At 35.1% G+C, this 26,017-nt stretch overlaps 3 protein-coding genes and 1 non-coding gene across 4 annotated transcripts; 3 read left to right on the plus strand and 1 right to left on the minus strand.

The window, feature by feature from the left end:
• Nucleotides 1-124: 124 nt before the first annotated feature.
• LOC132266625 (uncharacterized) lies at nt 125-11,583 on the plus strand. The gene is made up of 15 exons (XM_059767552.1): nt 125-628; nt 1,163-1,246; nt 3,965-4,462; nt 5,272-5,440; nt 5,549-5,701; nt 6,094-6,191; nt 6,396-6,487; nt 7,939-8,009; nt 8,099-8,234; nt 9,892-9,954; nt 10,057-10,139; nt 10,226-10,302; nt 10,424-10,494; nt 10,959-11,016; nt 11,119-11,583. The coding sequence occupies exons 1-15, from the start codon at nt 404-406 to the stop codon at nt 11,239-11,241; spliced, it is 2,001 nt and encodes a 666-aa protein (XP_059623535.1). The 5' UTR covers nt 125-403; the 3' UTR covers nt 11,242-11,583.
• A 1,024-nt stretch (nt 11,584-12,607) lies between these two features.
• TRNAK-CUU (transfer RNA lysine (anticodon CUU)) lies at nt 12,608-12,680 on the plus strand. Its single transcript has one exon. It is a non-coding gene; the product is annotated as a tRNA-Lys (tRNA).
• LOC132266626 (protein FMP32, mitochondrial-like) lies at nt 12,661-19,067 on the plus strand. Its single transcript, XM_059767553.1, has 7 exons — nt 12,661-13,121; nt 13,368-13,499; nt 13,585-13,644; nt 18,209-18,285; nt 18,390-18,446; nt 18,523-18,589; nt 18,674-19,067. Exons 1-7 carry the CDS (start codon nt 12,978-12,980, stop codon nt 18,791-18,793), a joined length of 657 nt encoding a protein of 218 aa, XP_059623536.1. The 5' UTR covers nt 12,661-12,977; the 3' UTR covers nt 18,794-19,067.
• Nucleotides 19,068-21,522: 2,455 nt separating this feature from the next.
• On the minus strand, nt 21,523-24,926 carry LOC132266627 (cytochrome P450 84A1-like). The gene is made up of 2 exons (XM_059767555.1): nt 23,892-24,926; nt 21,523-22,492 (listed from the first exon to the last, which is right to left on the minus strand). The coding sequence occupies exons 1-2, from the start codon at nt 24,831-24,833 to the stop codon at nt 21,869-21,871; spliced, it is 1,566 nt and encodes a 521-aa protein (XP_059623538.1). The 5' UTR covers nt 24,834-24,926; the 3' UTR covers nt 21,523-21,868.
• Nucleotides 24,927-26,017: the final 1,091 nt, after the last annotated feature.

Raw genomic sequence — 26,017 nt, forward strand, 5'->3', positions numbered from 1 at the left:
TGCATATAAAATAAAATTGTCCTAACTAACCCGACTACCCTTTCAAATATGTATGTGTCATCTTATATTTTTTGGCCACATGAAAGGTAGATAGAAACATCCAACATTGCAGAGGCACCTATTATAAAAAAATTATTTATTTATTTATTACCATCTCACACGACCGATCAACCGAACTTTGAAAATGTAAATCCTCCTCTCTATTTTTTTTTTTTTTTTCTTAAGCTTTCAATCAAAAGACTTCATTTAATAATGGTAATAGACTTTTCTACAAAAACCCACAAAATTCGAACAAATCTCCCTTCTGAACACTCCAACAATTTATTGGAATCATCTGAATAAAACCCAAACAATGCTTGAATAATTTCTGTCTTCTACAAAATTTTGAGTGTGTCACACGACGATGTCGTCGCTATTGACGCCGACGCAGAGGTACGCCGCCGGAACTCTGTTCGGGTTGGCCCTTCACCAGGCCCAGATCCACCAAACCCGCCCGCTTGGCTCGCCTGCCGCCGACGAAGATGACCCAACCGATGAGCTCCTCAGCAATAGCAGCAGTAGCGATTCAGTCTCGGAGGATCCCCACCTTTGGGTCCATGAATCCTCCGGCCTCCTTCGCCCCATCTTAAGTTAACTTCTCTCTCTATATATTGATATATACATATACATATATAATTTAGTTATTTTTATATTTTGTTAATTTCATTTTCATGTCAATGATTTGAAGTTTTGATTTAGAGGAAAATGCTCATTTTGGGTTTTCGTTTATTGAGATATTTCTTCTTGTTCTGTATACTGATCATGATTTTAGTAATTCCTTTGTGTTAACTTTTAGATGTTAGTCACTTATCAAAAAAAATTTTTAGATGTTAGTCATACAGAAATATATTTTGAAGTTCTAATTTAGAAGGTAATAGTCATTTTGGGCTTTCGTTTATTGAGTTATTTTATGGTTGTTTTGTATACTGATTATGATTCTAATAATTACTTTGTGTTTAATTTGTTTGGTGGCTGTGAAAAATGTTTCAATAGGAAAGAAATTAGTATTTTAGAGCTTAGTTACAGAATTATTTTATGATTTTAATTATTACTTTGTGTTTAATTTAGTAATGTTCAGTTGAGGGCGAGTTTTGAAAGTCCTATTTCAATTTTTGTTATCAACAGGTTTCTAGAGATAGACAGAAAAGCATGGAATGGGCTTGAGGAAACTGCTGGAGTTTCTTCTGCTAAGAGTCATGTTGGAGCGGTATGGTTTTATGTCTTAAGATTACGATTTTATGTAAAAGAATATTTGAACCAGACTTTTTCCACTGTTGAGAAATACTTTCGTGGTGAAGTTAGAGTAGTATGCAAACTTTCTATCTTGCTTACAATTGTTCATGTGCAGGAGATAAAATTGAAAATTCCTCTATCATATATATGACCATATGTTGCTATATTGTACAATGGATGACCGACCAGACAGATGTCCTTTCTCCCCTCAAAAAAGTTCTTTTGACTGGGAAGGTTTATAGAAATGGCTCTTCGTTTCAGTATGATACACATTCAACCAATAGCATGCACAAATAAAATTCCTTGGAAGCCTGTTCATACTCTTTAACATTTGCCATGATTTATACCGAAAGATGTAATGTTCATTTATGATGGATGCCCTTCATCTATGAAGCACGGACACAGGTATGACACGACACGGATACGGCGACACGGCAAATTTTAAAAAAATAGGACACGGACAATATGCCTATAAAATAATATATGTATATATTCAAAATCCACAATACCATAAATCTAACCTCCCCCAAAAAATACTGTAATAAAAAGAATACTTCAATTAATTAAGAACAAAGCAAAGTTATCAACAACTTTACAGTTTACATTTTACATCCACAAATATAATTGTTCTGATTTCTCTTTGTTTTTCTTACTACGATCTAAAAGTTTATTTAATTCCAATACTGAGATGAATGAATCAAATAAAAAAATAAACATAATAAAATCATAAAATTTAATAAAAGTAGAAGTTCAGAGTCTCAAGACAAAAGAGTCAAAAGAGTTAAACTTCTAAAATTACATTAGGTATCCCATTTTTTTTAAAAAAATTTACAAAATATACCCCGCCGTATCCGGTATGTGTCCCCTGCGTGTCCCAGCCGTGTCCACCCCGTATCCAATAAAAAATAATTTCTGAACACTTCACAGAAGTCCAAGCCTCGGACACACGTGTCCGACACGGATACGGGACCCCTGAGAGAGGTGTCCGTGCTTCATAGCCCTTCATCGATGGGTTTAAACTAAAACAATGGCTCTTAAATTGTCCGTACTCAATAGTTAAAAATTTGAGACTTGGGAAAGGATCCATAATTACAAATGTAATTTAATATGAAAAAACAATTTTTAGAAGAAATTCAAAGTTTAGCATCTTAATTTACTTTTTTTGTTTGGATGAGAATTCAGACAATAATTTGGGAGTTTTGGTGAAATTCTAGTCAAATTAAGGAATACTAATCCACATTTCAGTCTCAAAAATTTAAATATTTTGATTCTTATTCTTATGCACTCTCGTGTATGTATTTTTGACCACCTTAATTACAGGTCCAACACACTGCTGATGGGTTTGATTTGCATTATGTGTGTTGTACATGCTTGCGAATGACATTACTTGATTTTGGTGGCCAAACAAGATTTCCAATTAGTGAGCCCTAACCATCTAATCCAATGATCAGCTATTGTCTACTGTTACAAATTGTGTCAGGTTTAAAGCCAATTTCTGGTTTAATGATGGTTAGTGTGGGTTAATTGTCTATTGTGATTCATCTCATTCTGTCTGAGAATGGCCATTGCATGTTGGCCTTTTAGGTACTTGTTATGTGATCTGATGGTGTCTCTGAAAAATCTGAACTAATGTGTGTAATAGTTGTAACAATGGGTTATATGGGTTATTATAAACTTCAAAATGCAATTGATAGTTGCAAAATTGAAGAATTGTGAATATTTAATATATATATATATATATTTTTTTTTTGATAAGTAAGAATTTATATAAAACGCTCAAAAGGGGAGCGGAACCCAAAGAAACACAAAGGCCAAAAAAAAGCCTCAAGCCTTCAAAGAGGCCAAAAAAAGAAACAATCTCCTCTAAAGATCTATAATCTCTCCCTGAAACCCAACAAAAAAGAGTGGAAATAATAGAGAACTTAAGCAAAGAGACAGGCTTCTCCTTTCTATCAAAATGCACCACCAAATACAAAGAGTAGCAGCCCTCCAAGCATCACGAATGAGAGCCCCAACTAAGAAGCCTCTCTAAGCCTCAATCAACCCTCTAGTGAATATTTAATATTTAATCAAATTATATTTCAATTATATGAAAACTCACTTAAGATGTTAAGTGTTAATGGGAGTTATAGTTGTTTTAGCAAATGTTACAAAAATAATGGCAAATATTTTTAAAATTTTTACAATCCAATATATTACAACCGTTTCTGCGTTGTAGTGTTTGGTAACTACCACATTGTTGTCTTGAGGAATGCATTGAATTTATAGTTTGAACTTTGAAGTTGTAAATGGCAATTGGTATGCATAGAATTAAGGAAATACCGGAGCTTCACCTTAGTCACTTTTCACTGGTATCTTAAGATCTTGGATGGTCTATGAAGATAAGTTTCATATCACTTGCATAGATGTATATAAAAGTTCTCAAGAAATTTTGCCCCAAATATGGAGAATGTTAGCTATAATTTTAATAGTGACGGAAATGGTTATATCCTTAGAAATGGGATATTGTAATACTTCATATATATATATATTTTCAATTAAAGAATTCTTGTAGTATTCCAAAATGCAACTCTCTCTCTGTTTGTTTTTTTTTTTTTTTTTTTTTGTATGCCTTAGCACCCGTGATTTCGTAATATATCTCTTTGATGTTCCTACTTTCCTAATACCTCCCTTTTTGGTCATCTTTTTGCAGTTTTTAAGGCTACTCTCAGAAGAAAGTGGCAATACTTCTAAAGAAATGAAGGATAAGGAACTTGCCTTGTCGAATGGTGTTAATGCTATGGCATCTAGTATGGAAAAATCTTCTGGAGATTTCAAATCTAAGAGGGAGAAGCATCGTGAGTATGAGCATGAATATAGGGAAAAGTATTCCATTGATGAGATGCAATCAAACTCTGAAGGGGCAAATGCCCACTTTGAAACTCAGCGGGCAACAAATTGTAATCTGATATGCAATGAACAGACATCTACCGAGTCTGGCAGTGAATTTGATAAAACACCCTTCGAAGAGGTAACAATGCTTAGTTACCAGAGGAAAGTGACAGTTCTATATGAGCTTCTTTCAGCTTGTCTGGCAGATATTCCTGAAGATAACAAAAATAGTACACGACGAAGAAAGGGATATGATGCTCGACATCGCGTGGCGCTGCGGCTTCTGGCGACCTGGTTCAATGTCAAGTGGATTACAATGGTTTGTTTCCCCATATGGTTAATATGTTATAAGCTGTCAGCCATATTCTAGAAATTTCTTCTGTCCTATTAGTGACATACCTCTAACCAAATACTAATAAAAACTGCAGTGTCACCTGATAGAATATTATTAATTCATTACTAATCCTATTAGAATGGCTTTGATGAATTTGTCCCATTATTCTTTCCTGTTTGGCTTTGCAAAATACTCCTCTATCGTGTAGTATATCTCAACGTAGATGGTAATTGGGATTCATGAATATACCTGTCCCTTATCAATACTGTAAAGCATCTTTTATGTCTGGCTCATAAAAGGAAAATTTGAGAAAATATGTCTTTTTGTTACTTGTCCTTCCAAATGTAATAAAAAAAATAAGGGTAGAATGGAGGTACTACTCTCTAAAAGCTCCAAAAGTCGCAACCTATATTTACAGAATTAACAATGTATAGATTTTTCTCAACATCCCTCTTATTTCCTTTCTCCTTAAAGTTTGCACCTATTCTGGATGAGGAAACTAGTGGGTCCCATTAATTTCTGCATAACAAATGTTTGAAAAATGAAGAATAGGATATGTGGGTACTACAGCCACCCAGATTGTCACAATGTTCGGCATATCTTAAATCTAGATGGTGTAATACAGTCTATTAGTATCAAGGTAGGTTTCTCCTGGCCACAATTGTTGTAGATCTCAGTTCATAAGAATGTGCATATTACTAGAAATCTCTTACCTAATTTACCTTCTTTCAACCTCAAAGTTGTATGCTTCTGCTGCCCACTCCAATTTTATTCTATTTTATTTATATTTGTAGGAAGCCATCGAAACTATGGTTGCTTGCTCTGCTATTGCTATATTAAAAGAGGAAGAATCAAAGAAGGATGAAACTGGAACTCCAAAAAGCTCTTGGGCTAAGTGGAAACGTGGAGGTATCATAGGTGCAGCTGCATTAACTGGTGGAACCTTAATGGCAATTACTGGTGGTATGATGTCCTTCTTAGGTTTCTCTAAAGTTTAAACATCTTATTCAAACAATGTTTCCAATGACATGAATGTTTTAAAATTTCATTTTGTGTCGTGTTCTTCAACAGGTTTGGCTGCTCCGGCAATTGCTGCAGGATTTGGTGCTTTAGCACCTACATTGGGCACTCTCATCCCTGTGATTGGAGCAAGTGGGTTTGCTGCAGCTGCAAGTGCTGCAGGGACTGTTGCTGGGTCTGTTGCAGTGGCTGCATCTTTTGGAGGTAATACATAATTAGGTTTAATGGGTTGCTTTTTGTAGATCTCACATCAAAATTGGTTTCTTTTGTAAAAGTGCTTACAACAAATGGCAAATAGTTGTGGTGAAGATTTCTACACATGAAGCATGGTGAAATACCTGCAATTCCTGTAGCTAGCTAGATAGATATTAAATCATGTGCTTATCTTGTTTTAGATTTTTCTTTTAAGTTTAATTAATAATTATCACAATCAGTAATGTATAGAACTGATAGCATTTGTGTACTATTTGCTGCTGGAATCAAAACTTGAATTAACAAAGAGGATATGTGAATATCAGAAAGGACGTCATTCTTTCATGTTTTAAAACTTTCCACTGTAATTATAATTTTTTAAATTAACACTTTGTTTATCACAGCTGCTGGAGCTGGACTTACAGGGAGTAAAGTGGCTAGGAGAACTGGAAGCATTAATGAATTTGAGTTCAAAGCTATAGGGGAAAACCACAACCAAGGGGTGAGTTTTTATCTTCCGTCTCCCAATAACTAGGGACTTCCTTTTCTTTCTGTCCCTTGGTAAGGTGGATATTTTAGTCTTCCAAGGAACTTTGTTAAATCTTCTCTTTTTCCAAATTTTCGTTTAATTTTATACTGACTGATATTTCTTTTCAAATAAATGTTGTTGAAAAATTCTATCCTCATAAAACCCTTCCCTTGCCAGCGGCTGGGAGTTGAGATCTTGATCTCAGGATTTGTTTTTGACGAGGAAGATTTTATAAGGCCGTGGGAAGGACAGAATGATAACTTGGAAAGGTACACCACATTTTGAATGTTCTGACTGTTAATTATGTTCATGTCTGCCCACTGGATACAATTTGGTCCTTGTCAAGCAATTCACATTGATAGCCTGAATGTGGATATGTATATATATTTTTCTGCTAATTCTCTCATTCTTTTTCTTATAATTTCCTTTGTGCTTGACTTTACCATGACCTTTCTCCAATTTATATTGGTTTGCCACACATGATACTTTGCCCGAGCAGCACTATCATTTTATTGTTCACAAATAAAATCCACAAGTACGTGCCAATCATATATATATATTAGAGTGTAATTTTTATTTTTAATTGGAATAACTTTGAAGTTATCATTTATACGAAATATTGTATTCCAGGATTTTGGTTAATTATTAGGAATTTTAGGTTTTTATTGGATAGCAGGTAGTTTCAAATTTCAGGATTTATTCGAAGTAGGTAATAACTTGATTCATAAAAATGAGGTCGGAGATAATATGATCTTAAATCAGGGCACACCTACTTTTTTATTTTTCTTATTTTTCTTATTCTGATCCTAAAAAAATTAAAATTTTATTAAGAAAGAGAAGTACAAAGTACAGGAAGAGAGTTCCTTACGCCAACAGAGATATCATGAACACAACTTATAAAAAAAGAAAGATATCATGAACATATGTCCCATTCTACAAGAGAATAAAGAAAGCTTAAAAAATTTATTTTGATCAAAATATATAAAGAATTCTTTAAGAGATGATGATCCTCTTTTGGCTAGAATGTCTGCTTTGTGTGATTCTTGGAGTCCACTCAAGTGTGCAGTCCATCTTCCTTTATATCAAGCTCTGTTTAATTGAAGCCATGGCCCTAGATAAATTGGAATCTTGAAACAGGATTAATTTGATTAATGTGGTTGGACGCCATAATAGTTACGGCAAGGCTTTGTTGAGTTAACATTTGAGCTATGACCCTGTACTACGGAGTACGGATCGTAGATCCTTATACGAAATGCTTTTCTAAAAAAACTTTATTCCAGCTTTGTCAATAGTACAACGTCGAGTGAACATGAAAATAATGTTACTTCAATAATGAGCTATCAAAACCGTAGTCATGAATTCCTAAGGATCAAGCATTGACGATTAATTTCATCTTAGTGCGTGCTACAGTAAACATAATCGAGGGTCTAATTGGTAAAGGGCAGGAATAAGAGTTTAGCTATAGGAGGTCCTGCCATGTTTTTCTTGCGTGGAAATTATGTTGTGATGCAACGTATGTTGAGTAGCCTGATTTTGTTTGTTTAATATTTATTTTCTGTATGGAGAATTTTAAAGTTAATAGTTTATTATTATTATTTATATATTTATCTATTTATCTAGTTGTCTATTTTTGCAATTAGAATCTACATGGTAAAGAATTATAGAGCCCTTGAAGAACATTTACTGCTTTCATACCCTTACAACCCTAACATTTCTTTAGGTATGCACTGCAGTGGGAGTCTAAAAATCTGATTGCTGCAAGCACTGCAATTCAGGATTGGCTTACTTCAAGTAAATGGTTCACCCCTCATAGTTGCTACAATAAACTAAATAGTTACTGCAACGGTATATGATATTGCCAACGTTACTATATCCTGCAGGAGTTGCTTTGGGGTTGATGAAACAAGGTGCTATGCTTACAGTGTTGGGCACGCTTTTGACAGCGTTGGCTTGGCCAGCAACATTACTTGCGGCTACTGATTTAATTGACAGCAAATGGGCAATTGCTGTGGACAGGTTTTCCACTTCTCTCTGTCACTTCACTGTAAGTAGAAATATTAGGAGGAAAAAGGGGAAGAAATTGTTCTCTAGTTCCATTCCATTCGATGAGCATGTATGCAGTCACATCGGAAATAAGGTGTATTTTCATTCTATAGAACTACTTGAAATGGAACTTTGAGAATCGTTAGTTTTGGAATTCGATTGAGTTATAACTTTCTTTAAATGAACTATTGTACCTCCATTAGCCTTCTTCAGACAGCATATATTCGCTGTATGTAACTGTGGATCATTGGCTCAGAGAATATTCCAACCTTGTCTATTTTCTATTTCAAACCCTCCCATATATACTAGATGTGTACTGTGCAGGAAGGATACATTTTTCATCTCTCATGTTCCCATTTCTTAGTATCCTTTAGGAAATTTCTTGGTATAGCATATCATTTTAGTTGTACCCAAAGTTGTTCAAATCGCGATTCTAGGTCGTAGAATCGCACGATTCTACGATCCTAGACCCCCAAAACGAGTTAAATCGCATGAAAATCGCTCCTTTGGGTAGAATCCTATAGTAGAATCGTATGGTAGAATCGTATGGTAGAATACGATTTTATTGCGTGCCTTTACGATTCGTATAGTAGAATCGCTCCTTTACGATTCTATCACTCCTTTACGATTCTACTGATTGTATACGATTTTATTGTGTGCCTTGTTTGGCCCTGTATTTTTGCGCTGACACACTGTTTTGATGGGTTGGGCTCTTTTAATAAGAAAGCCCAACGATCTTGGGGCCCAAAACAGTAAAGATAAAGATGAAATTCTGAATTTGGTGAACATTGAAGACTCCAAATTCAGTTGGTCTTCGACATCAGGCCTTTTTTTTGGTTTCTTTGTTTCTTGTTCAGATATTCCTAATTGATAAGCATGGGTGATTCTTGTTCAGTTGCACCTTTGTTAATCTGTTCTGTTTATGTTCTATTTATTTTTTTGGATATAAATTTGATACTTTTGGTAAGTGTATAATGTTTATAACTTTATGTTCATAATTCAGTAATTCATATTGTTATTAGCACTAGCATCTGAGTTAGTAATAATTCTTTTTTTGTTTTGTTTTTGTTTTTGTTTGTTTTTTTTTTTTTTTTAATATATATATATATAAAATTCATATCTAATTGAATTGATGTTGAAAGTTTGAAACTTGATTAGTTGAATTATTTGGATATATTAGTAGCACTACATTCTCTTATACATTATATTTGGATTGGTACTTCTATACAAGTTTTGTGTTTTGGACTCATCTTTGCTATATGTTAGAGATATTAGATTGAAACGTTTTTCTACTAGTTTGGTAGAATCTTACGTTTCTCGATCCGATTCTACGATTCCGATTCTACGGAGTCCCCAACAATCCTACATAGAATCCCGACTTTAACAACCGTAACTTGTACCCTTTCTTATTCTCTTCATGGATGAAAAGGCTAGTCTAGTGCACGTGTCTCCCTCCATTTTAGGGTCTGGGGAGGGTCAGATGTAAGCAGCCTTACCTCCACATATGGAGAGGCTATTTCCTGTTTTGAACCCGTGACCTATAAGTCACAATGAAACAACTTTACTGTTAAGCCAAGGCCCACCCTCATACTTATTTTCTTCATGGACCTTTTTTCTTAATGTTTTGTAGATCGGATAAGGCTGGAAAACTTCTTGCCGAAGAAGTGTTACTGAAAGGATTGCAAGGGCACAGGTATACAAGTATCAAAATTAAGAGCATTTTTACTCCATTTTCTTGAAAGTATGATATGAGCAGTACATGCAATTCTATTCTTGGCTGCCCATGAATTTTCAGGCCCGTGACACTTGTAGGCTTCTCACTTGGAGCCCGGGTGATTTACAAGTGTCTCCAGTTCTTGGCTGAAACAGAACGGAATGGTAACTCTTGGTCATAGCATCATTTTTTTTCATGAATGGGTCGGTTTTATGAATGATCCGAATGTAATTCTACTGAATTTTGGCAGCCGAACTTGTAGAGAGAGTTGTTCTTCTTGGGGCACCCATTTCGATACAAGATGAGAATTGGGATGCTGTTAGAAAGGTGGCTGAAGTTCTTTTCTACTTTTTCTCTCTTAACTTTTTGCCTTTTTCATCTTTAGTATTGATCACGCTTATTACCTATCCTTAGTATATATAGAAGTTGCTTTTTTTCTGTTTTGCAGGTAGTTGCTGGCAGATTTGTAAATGCTTATGCTACAAATGATTGGATGCTTGGAATCGCTTTCCGTGCTAGGTATGTGCCATATGCAAATACTCTCGGATGCTATACATTATGGCTGACACTGCAGTTGAAGGGCAAAAAAGATGCCTTTACTTCTTAAATTATACAATATATATATATATATATATATATTCCTTCTGAAGGCAATTGGCCATCTGATGTTTTTTATACCTTTCGCTGAACCTATTCTCTTTCTGAAATGGAAGCATGAGAGTGAAATGTTTGATCATTCTCTCTCTCTCTCTATATGCACACACACACACACACACACACACACACACATATCTAGTTGGGATTCTGTTTACTATTTATATGTAATATGTCTATATATATAGGCTACTAACCCATATATTTACAGGCAATAAGGTTTGTGTGTGTTCAGAACTTTCAAATTTGCTGTCCTGCCATATGGAGCTTTGGCAAAATAACCTTTTAATAATTTTCGTATTTAAACTTATTTGATTGTATTGGAACAGCCTACTTAGTAAAGGATTAGCTGGAATTCAACCAATTGATGTTCCTGGAATTGAGAATGTAAGTTCTGCTTGCCATTACCAATTTTTTTACCATGGCAGATGTTCCTTATTTTAGTTCTGCATTTTCTTTTCGGATATGAAATTTTCTTTGGTTCCACAGGTGGATGTAACAGAGCTCATCGAGGGCCACTCTTCGTATCTATGGGCTAGCCAGAAGATCCTAGACCATCTTGAACTTGATGCCTATTTCCCCGTGTTCCACGGTGCTGTTATTAAAACCTAGAAACTGGGTTCAGTTTCTACATAAAACCAGTTGTTGCTTAATTTTTTTAGTGTCAGTCAATCTCTTGCTTCCATTTTTCTTGCCAATTGAATTGTCAGTCAATCTCTTGCTTCCATAGCTTTGAGTTTCTTGGCAAGATTTTCGCTTCATTGTTCTAAAATTGAGATATCATGGAAATTATGTTTGGCAGAATCGGTGAAATTTAGTTTAAAGTTTGAACTAATTTTCTTCGATTTGGTGCTCTGAAAATACAATAGGAACATTGTATTGGATTTTTCACTAGCTGGGTGAATGTACATACTGTGTTGTCATGCAAGTATTAACATTTTCTTCTTTATGAAATTAAGCGCCACTATACTTCAGGTGTTCTTTTTGGATAAAATTATGGAAAAACTTTGGATTCAATTGTGAACTGAACCTAATTGACTATGAATTCATGGTATTATATATTTTTTCTGATCTATATTTGACAGGTTTTACATGAAGAAGATTTGGCTTATGCTACGTTTGAGATCACCAAATAGGCGTTTTGAATGGAAAAAAATTTAGTTTAAAATTTGAGTTAAATTTCATCTAATTTCATCCAACATTATTACTTGAGAATTTCATCTAAGTTAAAATCTCATTTTATCTTAATTGTATTTTCAGATCATGTGGTACATTTGTAACTCCTTAATACATATTGTCAATATATATATATATATATATATATTTATATATATACATAAAATAATCTGAGCTTGAAAAGCTAGCCTTGGAAATTTGGAATATAAAATAAACGGGACTATCCTGACCTAATATTTCAAGCTGATCTGAAATTCATGAAAGAAAAGACAAGTCCTTTGTATGGAAGATAAAGAATTACATGTTTGCATTACCCTCTGCGATTTTTTTATTCACTACAGAGATTCTTCACCTAATAGAAATTAGTCAGAAACTGAATAAAGATACATCATATAGTCAGACAAAAAGAATCCAATTCTAATTCAACATCCAAGAAGAAGATATATGATTTGAAGCGATTTAGTGCAATCTTAAACAACTAGTTACAATACTTGTGTCATCTATTTTCTTTTAAGTAAAGAAATGCACTTGATTACTGTCGTTATTATTATTCTTACCTTACAATTGGATCGTCGGTCGGACATATGAATTTTTTTTAAAAAATTTTTTTTTCATACAAATAGGTTGGTTATATGAATTTTCTTTTTTTGCACTCTGGATCAGTATGATATTATCACAAATCAGTATCAAGACTTACGAATAATTTGGTACCCAATTAACACTAGTTGACAAGTAATAATGTTGGATGAATTTCAAGTAACGATTATATAAAATAATTTGGCATATACAATATGCCAGTAAAGCCCGTCTAGCTCAGTTGGTAGAGCGCAAGGCTCTTAACCTTGTGGTCGTGGGTTCGAGCCCCACGGTGGGCGCATTGTCACTTAACTTTTGCCGCTCTCTCTCCTGTTTATGCTCAATACCACTCTTCTGCAAATCTCTCTCTCTCTCTCTCTCCCTCCTGTTTTTGTTCAATACCACAAACACGAAGGTAAATGTTGAAAGGAGTGAAATCTCTCACGAGTTCCAAGGACGACGACTACATTTTCTCACTTGTTCATCTTTTCGATCCCTCTCTCTCTCTCTAAAAATATTTGATCCAATTTCTGTGTAATTGCTGAGAAGTTGGCTTTTAGGGCTCCAATCTCTGCAACGCCCAAGATCGCAGTCGAATGGCCGCTTATTACGCGGCATGTAAGCGGGTGGGACAATTCAGAACCACTTTGAGCATCAATTTGGCCCCTCAGATTAGGTCATCATCTCATCTTGTGAAATCCAACGGAAAGCGCTTGTTTCTTGTGGACACATTAGCACTTGTAAGTTTGCAACTGATCTTCTCTCTCAAGTTCTAATTTTTGATCTTTCATTTTTCCAACTATGAGAGATTTGATGATTGATTAGGGTAATTTCTTGCCGGATTGTAGTTGCTTTGACCTCAAATGTTCAATTGTTAGAGAGATTGAGATTTGATGAATTGATTAGGGTAATTTGTTGCCCTAGTGGTAAGGATGGATTGTAGTTGCTGGGAAAATGACATTTGATATTGTTGTATGCATGTGTAGGTTAGGAGATTAGAAGCACAAGGTGTGCCCTCGAAGCAAGCTGAGGCTATAACGGGCGCCATTACTGAAGTTTTGAATGATAGCTTGGAGAATGTGGCCCAATCCTTTGTTTCAAAGCCAGAAATGCATAAAGTATGGTTTCGCATCCACAGACACATGTGCATTGCTAAGATTGGTATTGCAACTTTCTATGTGGCTGATTTGTATTTCTCTGCAGATTGAGATGGTTCAGGAGTCCAATTTGTCCAAATTCAAGTCTGAAGTTCAAATTTCACAGGTACTTTGGCTAGAGCTTGATAAAGTTGTGGCTTTTTATTTGACTGTATTGACATTGTTATGTCTGAGTAGAATTAAAGTAAGCAGCTTCTGAAATCTGAATTATTGTTTGATGCTTAAATGTTATTATAATGACAACAACATCATTGGTGCAAACATTTTGATGGCAGAACATCTATTGTGGAATTTGAACTCCCAGATCCTGTGCATTCTGAAAAGAATTCTTTTCATGGTTCTCTCTTCACTTTGAATACTAGAGCAATAGCGTAAAATGTCAACAAAAGAAACTGAGAGCAGCATTTCTATATGTTTAATTGTAGGTAGGATTGGATTTAGTAGTTCGGTTTTGTGATTTGAGAAAGTGTGGCTTCTCGTGGGTGTGTAAGAATTGGATTGCACTGATATGATGGAAGTCATAGGAAAATTCGGATTAGATGGAAGTCAAGATTGAGTTGAGAGAGAGAGAGTTATGTAATGTCGAGGTCTTCATAGATCAGGGCTTTTCCGAAAGTCAATCCGACTGTCCAAGCACAAAGAGACCAATATCTTTTCTAGCGTTTGTAAGATTCTTCAAGAGATTAATAGTATAGTTCTATCCACAATTGGGATCCCATCATGTACAATGTGGTTGTCTGATAGAATTTGATAGTGGGTTGAATTGTGGCTATAGAGGTGGCAATCCAATGCATAGGATTGGTAGTGAAGTGTTAAGATAGCGCCGAAGTGGCTAACCATCCTCGTAAGCTTTTGTTTGGTTCAACATGGTGTTACCACATCATATAAGGCGAAAGTCATCTGGGAGTCACTTGATGTCTATCCTTCTTTAATTAGGCAGAGATATATGCTTTAGGAGACACCTTGGCAAACTTTGGGATTCATACACCAAGTTAGGTACTCCTAAAATACCGCACTGTAACATGCTTGTGTGTTTGAGGTGGGCTATAACAATAACAGTATAGTGGGCTTTGTTCCCCTTACTATGAAGTGGGCCATTCTGACAGCCATGCATTGTGTTGGAGAAATCCCCTTACAACCCCAAACACCCATCACTACCCCCCCCCCCCCCCCCCCCCCCCCAAACCCAAAAATAAAAAATAAATTTTAAACTTCATAAATCTTTTTATTTTTTATTTTCATACTACTAATTTGGCATCTGCAAGAAAAAAGTTTCTTGGTCTGCCCCTGGAGGAGAGGTTAATTGTAATAATAAAAAAAATGTATTTTCAAAAGGTTAGAGCCTCACTAAAAATAATAAGTGCTTGTGGAGAAGTAGGTTAGGTCTTTCTACAGCTAGACTTATGTAGAGAATAAATAAGAAGATTGGGAGTTTGTTTGTAGAGAGATGGATTATAAAGCCAAAAATGTTATGCGGTCGTGTCTTATTGAAGGCCATAAGCATGCCAGAGAATTAGTGATAATAAGCTTGTGGAGGGGGCTATACGATAGACGAACTGATAGAGAGACATATTATCTTCAACAAGCCTCTCTTTCCGGGGATAGTAAGTATGCTGAAGATTATAATTCCTTTCCAGAGCAAGATAGGCTTGTTGAAGATGAGGATCATGAAATAAGTCTTCATCTCGACTAGTAATCTCGAGGTCTTGGACTTGGCATGTAATGATTTATAAGCATGATTTTAGATAAATGGAAAGAGAGGAAAAATCTTATATGTCATCCCTATGGAGGGTACCATGAATGAAGTTGCAAAAGTGACCGATCTACCTTTGTCTTGGTGTCTTTAGGTCTTAATTTCCAAACCCCAGGTCTAGGTTTCAAGACTGGAAAGAGAAGAAAGGGGGGAAAAAAAAAAGTTGCAAAAGCGAGACTCAAATAAATAAATATATATATATATATATGTGTGTGTGTGTGTGTGTATATTTTGATAAGTAAAATTGAATAAAAGCGCTCAAAAGGGGAGCGGATCCTAAGAGAAATACACAAGGCCTCAAAGGACCTCTAAGCCTTCAAAGAGGCCAAAAAATCGACAATCTCCTCTAAAGATCTATAATCTCTCCCTGAAACCTAACAAAAAAGAGTGAAAATAATAGAGAATTTAAGAATAGAAATTGACATCTCCTTCCCATCAAAATATCTCCTATTCCTCTCAAGCCAAACACACCACCACACACACAGAGGCGTAGCCCTCCAAGCATCCCGAATGTGAGCCCCCAAAAAGCAACCACTGCAGGCCTCTATCAACCCTCTAATGGATCTAGCCATAACCCATGGAAACCCAAACAAGCCAATCATCAAATCCCAGCAATCTCTAGCAATGGTGCAGTGTAATAGAAGATGATCTGCTTTTCCTCGTCTTGAAGACACATATACCAACGATTGACCACCACCACCTGATTTCTCCTCCTCAAGTTATCCTGGGTTAAAATCTTTCCCAGAACAGAGGACCACACAAAGAAGGCCACCTTAAGAGGAGCCTTTGAGCGCCAAACAGACTTCCAAGGAAAGTGATCTCTAGGTTCATCCGTGAGGCACCTGAAAAAGGACCTAACCTCGAAACGCCCCTGAGAGTTAGCAACCCAAGTCCAACTATCAGAGTCCCCATCCACAATCCTCTGGCGATACAACAGCTCCAAAAATCGAATGGCATCCTCAATCTCCCAGTCCTGAAACAATCGCCTGAATCGAACATCCCAAACCAGTCTCCTGTTATCAAATAAATATGGAGATATCTTGTGATAATTAGAGATAACATGTAAACAATCATCGTGATAGTGATGAAGTGGTGATGTCCGATAGGCCTGAATGGTACTATCATTCTTGTGGATTTGTCTCACTCCCAATGGTCAATGGTTTTCGTAGATGCAATGGTTCAATGATTTTCGTAGATGCTGATATTTTGGTTCTGGAATTGCCAAAATAATGTTTGATGGAGACTAGAATCATGTTACAGGTACTGCCCGTTGTAGTCATACGGAATTAGAGAAGTTAACAAAGCTGTCAACATAGGATCTGTCTAGCAAGACTACATTTAAAGACTTCCAGTTTCAAAGAGGGAGGGGGAGCATACTTAAGATTTTATGTGGCTTTCCTGAATTTATTATCTCTTATACGCGGGAATTTTAACAAAATTTAATGGGCATGAAAGCTCTACTTGACATCATTTTTTCTTTCATGTGTTCCTGTTGGAAGTTTTTATAATATATTTGCCCGTCATAATCAGTGGGCATTAGCCTGGCACTATATACTTCGTGGCTTCATAAAAGAGAACCTTAAATGGAATATTTGAAGGATACTTTGGATGCCATATAAGATAATTATTTTAGTTCAATTGGATCAAGTGGGAAGGTCCAAATTAAGCATTTACTCATCTTAAATTAAGTCTGTTGTTGACCTAGTGAAAGTGACATTTTTTTTTACCCAACAAATAACACACTCACCCATTTTGCCCCTACAAGCACTTGAACCCTCAACAAGGAGATACCACTGCAACCCTTGCTGAAAGTGTCGTGGTTGCTTGAAGCTAAAGCGACTGATGTGCAAATCAACTTTATTATTGGTTAACACTTCAAATTGCTAGAATGTTATTGCTAGAATAACACTTTTAACACTTTATTATTGGTTACAGTTTTATTTTAATAAAAGAAATGGCACCTTGAACCCTCATTTCTCAAAAGTTGTGTGCAAGAGATCAAGAGTGGAGTTGGCATCTTTAGGGCTCTGTTAGATCACTACTGCCCACTGGATCTTCTCAGTTATTATCTCTTTAATGTTGAGCTCTTTTATAATTAGAAAACTAAAAAAGACATCTTTTTTGTTTGTATAGCTTTATAAAATGGGCAATAATACCTTTTTGAGAACATAAATAAAACCTGGCCTGTTGAACGGCCTAGTATTAAACTGGTTGGTCAACCGTTCAATCGATTCTTATTAGTTTCTTGTCTTAGGTGGTATTATAATAAAGCCCTACAAGGTTAGAATGCTGTACTAGTTTTATCACTCTAACACCTGGTCTTTTTTATGTTGCCCTAAAATAAAGCATCAAGTGGTGGAAGACTTACTATCAAATGAATCCTAGTCTTAATTTGAAATTGTCATTCCTTCATGCACTCTTACAGAAGGTCACATTGGGAATTTAATTGTCTTGTGAGCCATTGGGTGTTTCTCTATGTCAATTAGTTAGTTTTGCATATGAAAGATAATTTTCTGGAAATATTTGTTCAACTCACCACATGCTAGTGTCCATATTAAATTAGGGATATGAACCATAATATAAATTACAAAAATCCAGTAATAAAGGGGAATATCAACTGCCACTGACTTTCTTATGTGACTAAAGTTCCCTTCATAATTATGTAATGCCAAAAAAACAGTCTCCCTTTCAGAATTGGTGGCTTGGTTTTGGAATTGGAAGAAATTTAGTTCAAAGTTTGAACTGAATTTTCTCTAATTCCAAATCCAAAGCACCGATTCGGTGCTCCCAAACGCTACATAAATTTATTCATTTGTGAGTTCAGGTACTTATTTCTTCTGAACAGTTCTGGAATATTAGAATAACAGTGACCATATTTAAAGTTTCCATGCCTGGTTATTTATTTGATCTATAACAGGGACACCACTTCTCTTTGTTGCAACACGAGACTGAAAAACTTCGTAGTGATATAGAGAAGATGCGGAGTGAATTGAGGTCTGTTTTAGGCTCTACAAACTGTTTCTGCATGCTAACACACACCTACGAATTCATATCCATTTTGTTATGAACTTCATAAGCACGATTTGACTGCGATGCAGGTATGAAATCGACAAAGTCACTGCTGGGCAGCGTCTAGATTTGAATCTTGAAAGAGGGTAAGAAAAGTTCTTTAGTTCTTGTTTCTGAGCTCAATGCTGTCAGTGTTATATCATTACTGATCTCAATGTGCAGGAGAATACGGGATGAGTTAGCAAATCAGAATCAAGAAACCTCTAACCTTACTAACAAACTTGATAAAGTGAGTATATTATTGCAATTGAGAAATTATTTTCTTCAGTTGGTTTAGTCTTTTTTAATTTCAATATATATATATATATCTCAGGAAATTCATGCATTAAGGGCTGAGTTAGAAGCAGCAAAATATGAAGTGATAAAGTACTGCATAGGTACCCTTGTCTCTATATCCGCTGTTGGTCTGGCTGTACTCCGCATTTTGATGTAAGCTTGTTGTATCACAATTAATGGTGACATACAAAAAAAAAAAAAAAAAAAAAAAAAAAGAAGAAGAAGAAATAAAGAACTGTAGTGTATGTTTTTTGTTGTAATTTTTGTTGCAAGGAAATAAAAAATTAGAAATGTTGAATCACATTGTTGAGGAAGCTTATTGTAAGAAAGCAATCATTGACTCGTTCTGGACCTGGATCCTTCTAACCCTTTTATTAGCTACATTCTTTTCTTTTAGTTTTTGCTTGATTTAATTATACCATTTGAACTTATAGTTTTTGCTGAGTCAAGGAATGTGAAATTATTCTAGTTCTCCCTCTGTCCCAAAAAATATGTTGTGTTATTGTGAGTCACGGTTTTCCAAACTGGATATCTTTTTTGGAACAGATAGAGTAATATAATAAATTGTTCCATTTTAAGTTGTGATATATATCTATGAAAAAATAAAAAAAATAAAACGACAGAAAGAAAAAAGTGTGGTGATATTTGCACGAGTATGGCGTGTGTGTGTTTTTTTCTTTCTTTTCCCAAAGTGTTGGTGAATGATGTTGGTCCAAGCTGTCAGAGGTACTTGGGCCAGTAAGCCCACCTTCCAATTTGTACCATCTGATTGGCCACTTATGATTAGGGAACATGGTTGTCCGGGCCAAATTTAAAAAAACCAAATTAAGAAAAGGTTACCTTTTGCAGGGTGATGATGGACCACAAAGACAATACTACTACTCTCTCTCTCTCTCTCTCTCTCTCTCACACACACACACACACACACACACACACACACACACACAAGACTTTCATTGGTAACCCGTGTAATGAATACGCTTTAGGATAGTGGGCTTAGCCTTTGGATCTCGTGGGTTCTACTGGCTCATGGTTGAGTTCGGTGCACTTAGCAAGATCAAGAACTTTGTGATGTTTCTTATTAATGAAAAAAAAAAATTCTAATAAGATAAAAAATAATAATAATAATTTTAAATGTGTTAATTACGTTTCTTATTTTTCTCAGATTTCTCTACGAGAAACCTTGACCTAGGACTGAAAAAGGTAGGTAGAACAGTGTGTTAATGAAATCAAAGCATTTGCATATCTTCTACCAAAAATACAATAATTAATTTACCTGCCCAAAAAATAATAATAATAATTATTAATTATGCCATGTTTTCATCATGCATATGTTGTGAATTGTTTCCTAATCTCCTCAAATATCAACATCATCAGCTCTTACCAACACAACCCCAGTGGACCCAACAGGAGGTTTTGTGTAAGTTTTCAAGGCGTTGGAAGAGTGAAGTTTGGTTTCTATGGAAGGCACTTACAACTGAGCTGACTAACACTTGTCCATCATTTTCTTCTTCTTTCTCATCATTTAAGTAAATTGAACCAATTCATAAAAAGCCACCATCAAATCACACCCTCAACTCACCTAAAATTCCCTCTCTCTCTCTCTCTCTCACACACACACACACACACACTTGTTTATATAGGTCATACTGATTCGATCTGCTCTACTTTGCCAATTATTGTATATCATATGTATCCAACTAAAAATTGTAGAGTTTAAAGTCAGTACACGAAACTCCTATCATTGTAAAGTTCATGAAGAATTTGTACACATAATTCGTTTTCTTATTCAAAACTCTACCCAATTATTAAAATAGACCCAATTATTAAAATAGAACAACATTATCGTTATAGTGGAAACTGAACGCTCTACTCACTAGATAATGGTGATCTGATTTTTTTTATTTTTTATTTTTTTTTTCTTGGACCTTCTCTTTTAAACAACCATTACTTATTTATTGTAACTTGTAAATATGCAACTTTTTAGTGCTGCATATATTTTTTTTTTATATAGTACCTACTCCACGGGGGCAATTTGGCTCATCATTATCTATAATGGATAACTTTGGCATGTTGAGTGGTCACTATTTGTCCTCTTGGTTAAGAATGTATTAAAAAAAAGAGGAGGGCAAAAAGGCAGAATCACCCAAATTATAATAATATAAACCTTTTAACCAGTACTAAATATACATCCAAAAGAATTGTGCCTTTCTTAGACTATGATTCATTGGCTTTCTAGGAGAGTAGAGTTCAAGTTTTTATTTATTTAATTTTAATATATATATATATATATATATATATATATTTAAAAAGTAACTTTACAAAAAGATTAAAGGGTAGAATCTTTAAAAAATTAACGTCGTCTTTTACTCACATCAAAATAGTCACAGTCGGAATGTTTTCAAACTAAAAAGCAGTGAGCATTTAATATAGACATGTGTGTATTTACTCACATCAAAATAGTTACAGTCGGAATGTTTTCAAACTAAAAAGCAATGAGCATTTAACATAAACATGTGTGTGTATAGATATATATATAACACGTTATCTTTTACTTACATCAAAATAATTACAGTGTCTGAATGTTTTCAAACTAAAAAACAATGAGCATTTAACATAAAACTATATATATAGATGTGTTGGCACAGTCTACATCACTACACACGAGTTTAATAATTTTTCATTAGGCATTATTGTCCCTTCTTGATTATCATTCAAGCAATTAACATAAAACTACACATCTCGTGAGCTCATGAGCCCCTTTCAGCTTATTCATCACATGGAAGCCTCGCACTTGAATAGAGTCCCACCCAAAATCAAACATCTCCAAATTAAAACAATTAACTTGAAACATTTATTATTATATAATTTTGTTCATATATGCAATTCAAATGAAAACTTATGTGATACCCTTTATTTGAATGTGATAGAAAGAAATAAAAACAAAAAAGAGATTGGGTTACAACCAAAAGATCAACATAAAACAATTGAAATAGAGGCTTTCTTGTTTTGGTCATCCCTTTGATGTTATTTCTTCTTCTTTTTTTTTCCCTCTCAATATTTATAAACACAAAAAAACAAAAAAATAAAAAAAAAAAAAAAAAAAAAAAAAAAAAAGAGAGCAAACCACCATGATACGTCACCGTATCAATCCCCTTAGTATCCACAAATTGTAAATCCCAGCAAATCCACTCTGCTCAGTGCTCCAATATTGTTGGTTGCCTTTGCCTCCTCAATAGAGTGGACACAGCAGGCGTGGACTCGGTACGGCCATGAGTCGAATCGCTTTTGGGGCGGTGAGTCCGAATATGTCACCCACGTCGATTTCACTCGGTTTCATTCCGTCCGGCAATTCCCACGTGAAGCTGTGTAGAAGGTGAGCCACGGCCATCTCCAGAGCGTAGAGTCCGAGCTGCATGCCGGGGCAGGACCTCCGACCCGACCCGAATGGTATGAACTCGAAATTACTCCCTTTGAAGTCCGGCATGTTCTCTTTGAGGAACCGGGCGGGCTTGAATGATTCGGGGTCAGACCACGAATTCGGGTCACGCCCAATGGCCCAGGCATTGATCATGACCCGGGACTTGGCCGGAATGTAGTATCCGGCAACCTCAGTAGCTTCGGAGGTCTCGTGGAGGAGGAGGGGGATGGGCGGATGGAGGCGGAGCGTCTCTTTGATTGAGCACTTGAGGTATGTGAGCTTGTCGAAGTCGGACTCTTCGACCCGTCGATGGAGTCCAACCACGTCAGCGAGTTCTTGTTGGACTCTCTTGAGATCTTCGGGGCTCCGCATTAGCTCTGTCATGGCCCACTCTATGGCCGAAGCCACCGTTTCGGTCCCGCCAAACATTACGTCCTGAATTACAATAATAATAGCAATAATAATATTTTTTGGTCAATAATAATAATAATAATAATAGAGTAATTAAAGCCATTAAATCAAAGCTGGCCGACTATAAAGTGATTAATTGATATTATGCTAATCATAAGATATATTTTTTTTTCAGGAAATTAATTTATTTGACTTATTTTTTTGGATTTATTTATTTCTTTGTTTAGTATGTAAAATCTCAAACAGAAATCCCTTTGTTTTATTCGATACTCAGAATCCTTAACCTTCCAAAATTTAGGGGTATTTTGGTTTTGTTGCTGAAATTTTTGTTTTTTCCTACCTCTTTCTAGCTAGAAATTTTACTAAACTGACAAAGAAAAAAATAAAAAGGAAAAAGATATGAAAAAGTGAAAAAATTGGCTAAATGAAAACATCTTAAACTTTTTGGGGAATTTTTTTTTTATTTTTTTATTTTTTATTTTTATATACAAATGGAATCGGTAAAACATGTATGATTAGAACTTCGAATTATATGAAATTTGAACTAAAGATTTAAAGAAAGTACTTTTAGAAGCAATCCCTTCGTGCTCTAAAATGTTGGTAATGTTATGCAAATAAATTTTTTATACATAATTTGATTCATTTTATATCTATATGTACTTCACAAGTTCGTAGCAAAAACAAACATATTTTTATTTTAGAATTGCTACTTCATAGTTTACATCATCTTGTTTATGAATCATCCTAAAATTTTTTTTTTTTTTTTTTTCCTCCGAAAATTCAACCACTTTGATATATAAAGAATAAACTGTACAACTAAAAGGATGGCGTAAAGAAATATTGACATTAATATATAGTAGTATATAAAAATGAAAAAAAAAATGTTTTTTTTTTTCATTTTTATTATACTTGCTACTTTAACAAGATTTAGCAATCACAATATTTTACACTCAAAAAAAAAAAAAAAAAAAAAAAAAATCATTTGACTAAAATTCTTTAAAATTTATACGTTAATCGAATGACATTACAAGAGGGAGGTCCATCTCATAAGGAAAATGACATCACTTTAGTCTCTTGTGATGGTTAAAATTTATAAAAATTCCAGACATATATATATATATATAATAATAATAAATTAAAATAAAATCATTTGACTAAAACTCTTTAAAATTAATACGTTAATCGAATGACATTAATATTTCATAAGGAAAATGACATCACTTTAGTCTTATGTGAGGTTAAAATAAGGATTAATTTGACTTTTTAATGTGAGTAGAGGTTGCTGTCATCACAAGTAAACTCGTAAGTAAAATCACACTGATATAAAAACCGGTAAAAATGATCTTTAAAAATGATTTTAAAAACAGAAAAATAGCAAATAATTAAGTTATTATGTTATGGTTTTAATCGACAACCAACCTACCATGATGATGGCTTTGATATTATCTCTAGTGAGTTTGATGGAGTTTTGTAGATCGTCTGATTCGCTGACTTTTGCTTCATCACTGTAAAAAGCCAACAGATCATCAACCATGTCCGTCTCAACCTGATCATCAGAGACACCATTCACTCTCTTCTTCTTCTTCTTCTGCATATGATCATCGATGATTCTATCTATAAACCCATCAAGCGAAGCCCGAGCCTTGGCGAGTCGCGAGTTGAGTCCCTGCGGGTCAACCCAGCCGAGCCACGGAATGAAATCCGCGATATTGAAAGCACCAAACAGTTTGGAAAACTCTTGCAGTATCCTGATGAACTCGTCCTGTCCCTCGTCCGAACTCGTCCCGAACGCGGCTCGGTATATGATGTCCCGAGTCAACTCGAACACCAACTCACCCACATTGACTGTGGTCCCCACGTTAGACGCGACCGTCCTGATCGTGGTGTCCACCTCGTCCCGGACGGAATCCCACGACTCGGCCCGTTTCCGGCTGAACAGCTTCATGACGCAGAGCTTCCTCATCTGGCGCCAAAACGGGCCGTAGTGGGCGAAGGCCATGTCGGCGCGGTCGTAGGTGAGGTAGCTGATGGCGATGGTGGCCGGGCGGTTGGAGAAGATGTTGTCCTGGACCTGGAGGACTTGGCGGGCGATGTCCGGGGACGACACGGCCACCATGTGGAGGAAGCCCATGCGGAGGTGGAAGATGCCGCCGTATTGCCTGGCGAGTTTGGCGAGTCCCCGGTGAGTTAACTCGCCCATCAGCTTCATGTTGCCGATCACCGGCAACCCTTTTGGTCCCGGTGGATATGGCGGTCTCCGGCGGAGCCGGGATAGAAGAAAAAGAAGTAACAAAGGAACAATGAAGAATATTGTCATGGTTATAGGTTCTTGCATGTTCTCAACAAGAAGAGAATTCATTTCCATTCTCTCTCTCTCTCTATATATATTTCTCTCTCTAAAATATAACTCTTTCTCTTGCAACTCAAAGTGTTGCTAGATTTTGGTAGATATTATGGGGTCTTATATACAAGTTTTTTTGGTTGGTGTTGGCACACTAGTTGGTTTTCATACCTTTTTTTTATTTGCAAACACTCGTTCTCTGTCTATTTTCAATTTAGTTATACTATTAATTAGTGATACTAAAAGTGGAATTATTTAAAAATGCATGAATATATATACTAGGTCAAAGAGTGTGAAAATAAACAGTGAATGCTAGCTCTTTATTTGAAGATGGGATAGAAGAATTGATCTAAATTAAGTTTAAAATCGAAAATAACCTCTACATATAACAATAAAATTGAGTATATTTAAGACTAGTCAGACTTCACAATTACGATACTGAACTATTCATTTTAAAATTAATGGTGCTAAAAAATAAGTGTATTTACAATGTGTATACACATTTTTTTTTTTCCGGAAGGTGATGTGTATACACATTGTTAGCTGGAATAAGGTAGGACTTTGTTGTCTTCTCACTTATACACGAAGTTTGGGGCCAATACATAAACCAGTGACTCGTATATATTTTAAGGAATTGAATGGAATTAATATGTTTGGTACATAAAAATATAATATATTTGAGAGTTAAATTTTTGAATTTATTTGAGATGACTTTATTTATTTATTAAAGGATTTAATTATTTTATAATGATAATAAACGCACGTAACTTTTAATGTGAAATTATTTTGTTTTTCTTATTCAATTCAATATAATTAAAGACTTGGATTTTCTAAATTATCTTAAGTTGAATTATTTGACGTGTAAAATCTATTCAACTAATTTAAAGATGAAATTAACACCGTATTGATATAAGGAAAATTTCCTAAAGTTTGAAAACTGCACCGTTTTAAAATAACGAAAATTCACCATACTTTAACGACGTCGTTCTCTTTCCCTCATCTTTTCCAAAAAAGATTGCTCCCTCTCTCTTCTTGTTTATCTCCACGATTGGGGGAATATTTCGCGCCAAAAATAAATGTGCAAATTAAAAGCTTTTGTAATGGATTTTGTAGTTTAAATTTAAAAAAAGAGAGGAATTTTGCAATTTAGATTTCAAAAAAAAAAAAAGAGTGAAAAAAGAGGAATTTTGCAATTTAGATTTCAAAAA

The sequence above is a fragment of the Cornus florida genome, unplaced genomic scaffold, assembly GCF_030987335.1.
Source record: "Cornus florida cultivar Cherokee Brave unplaced genomic scaffold, ASM3098733v1 CherokeeBrave_3.0.0_Hap2_Chr07, whole genome shotgun sequence".
In the NCBI taxonomy this organism is placed as follows: Eukaryota; Viridiplantae; Streptophyta; class Magnoliopsida; order Cornales; family Cornaceae; genus Cornus; species Cornus florida.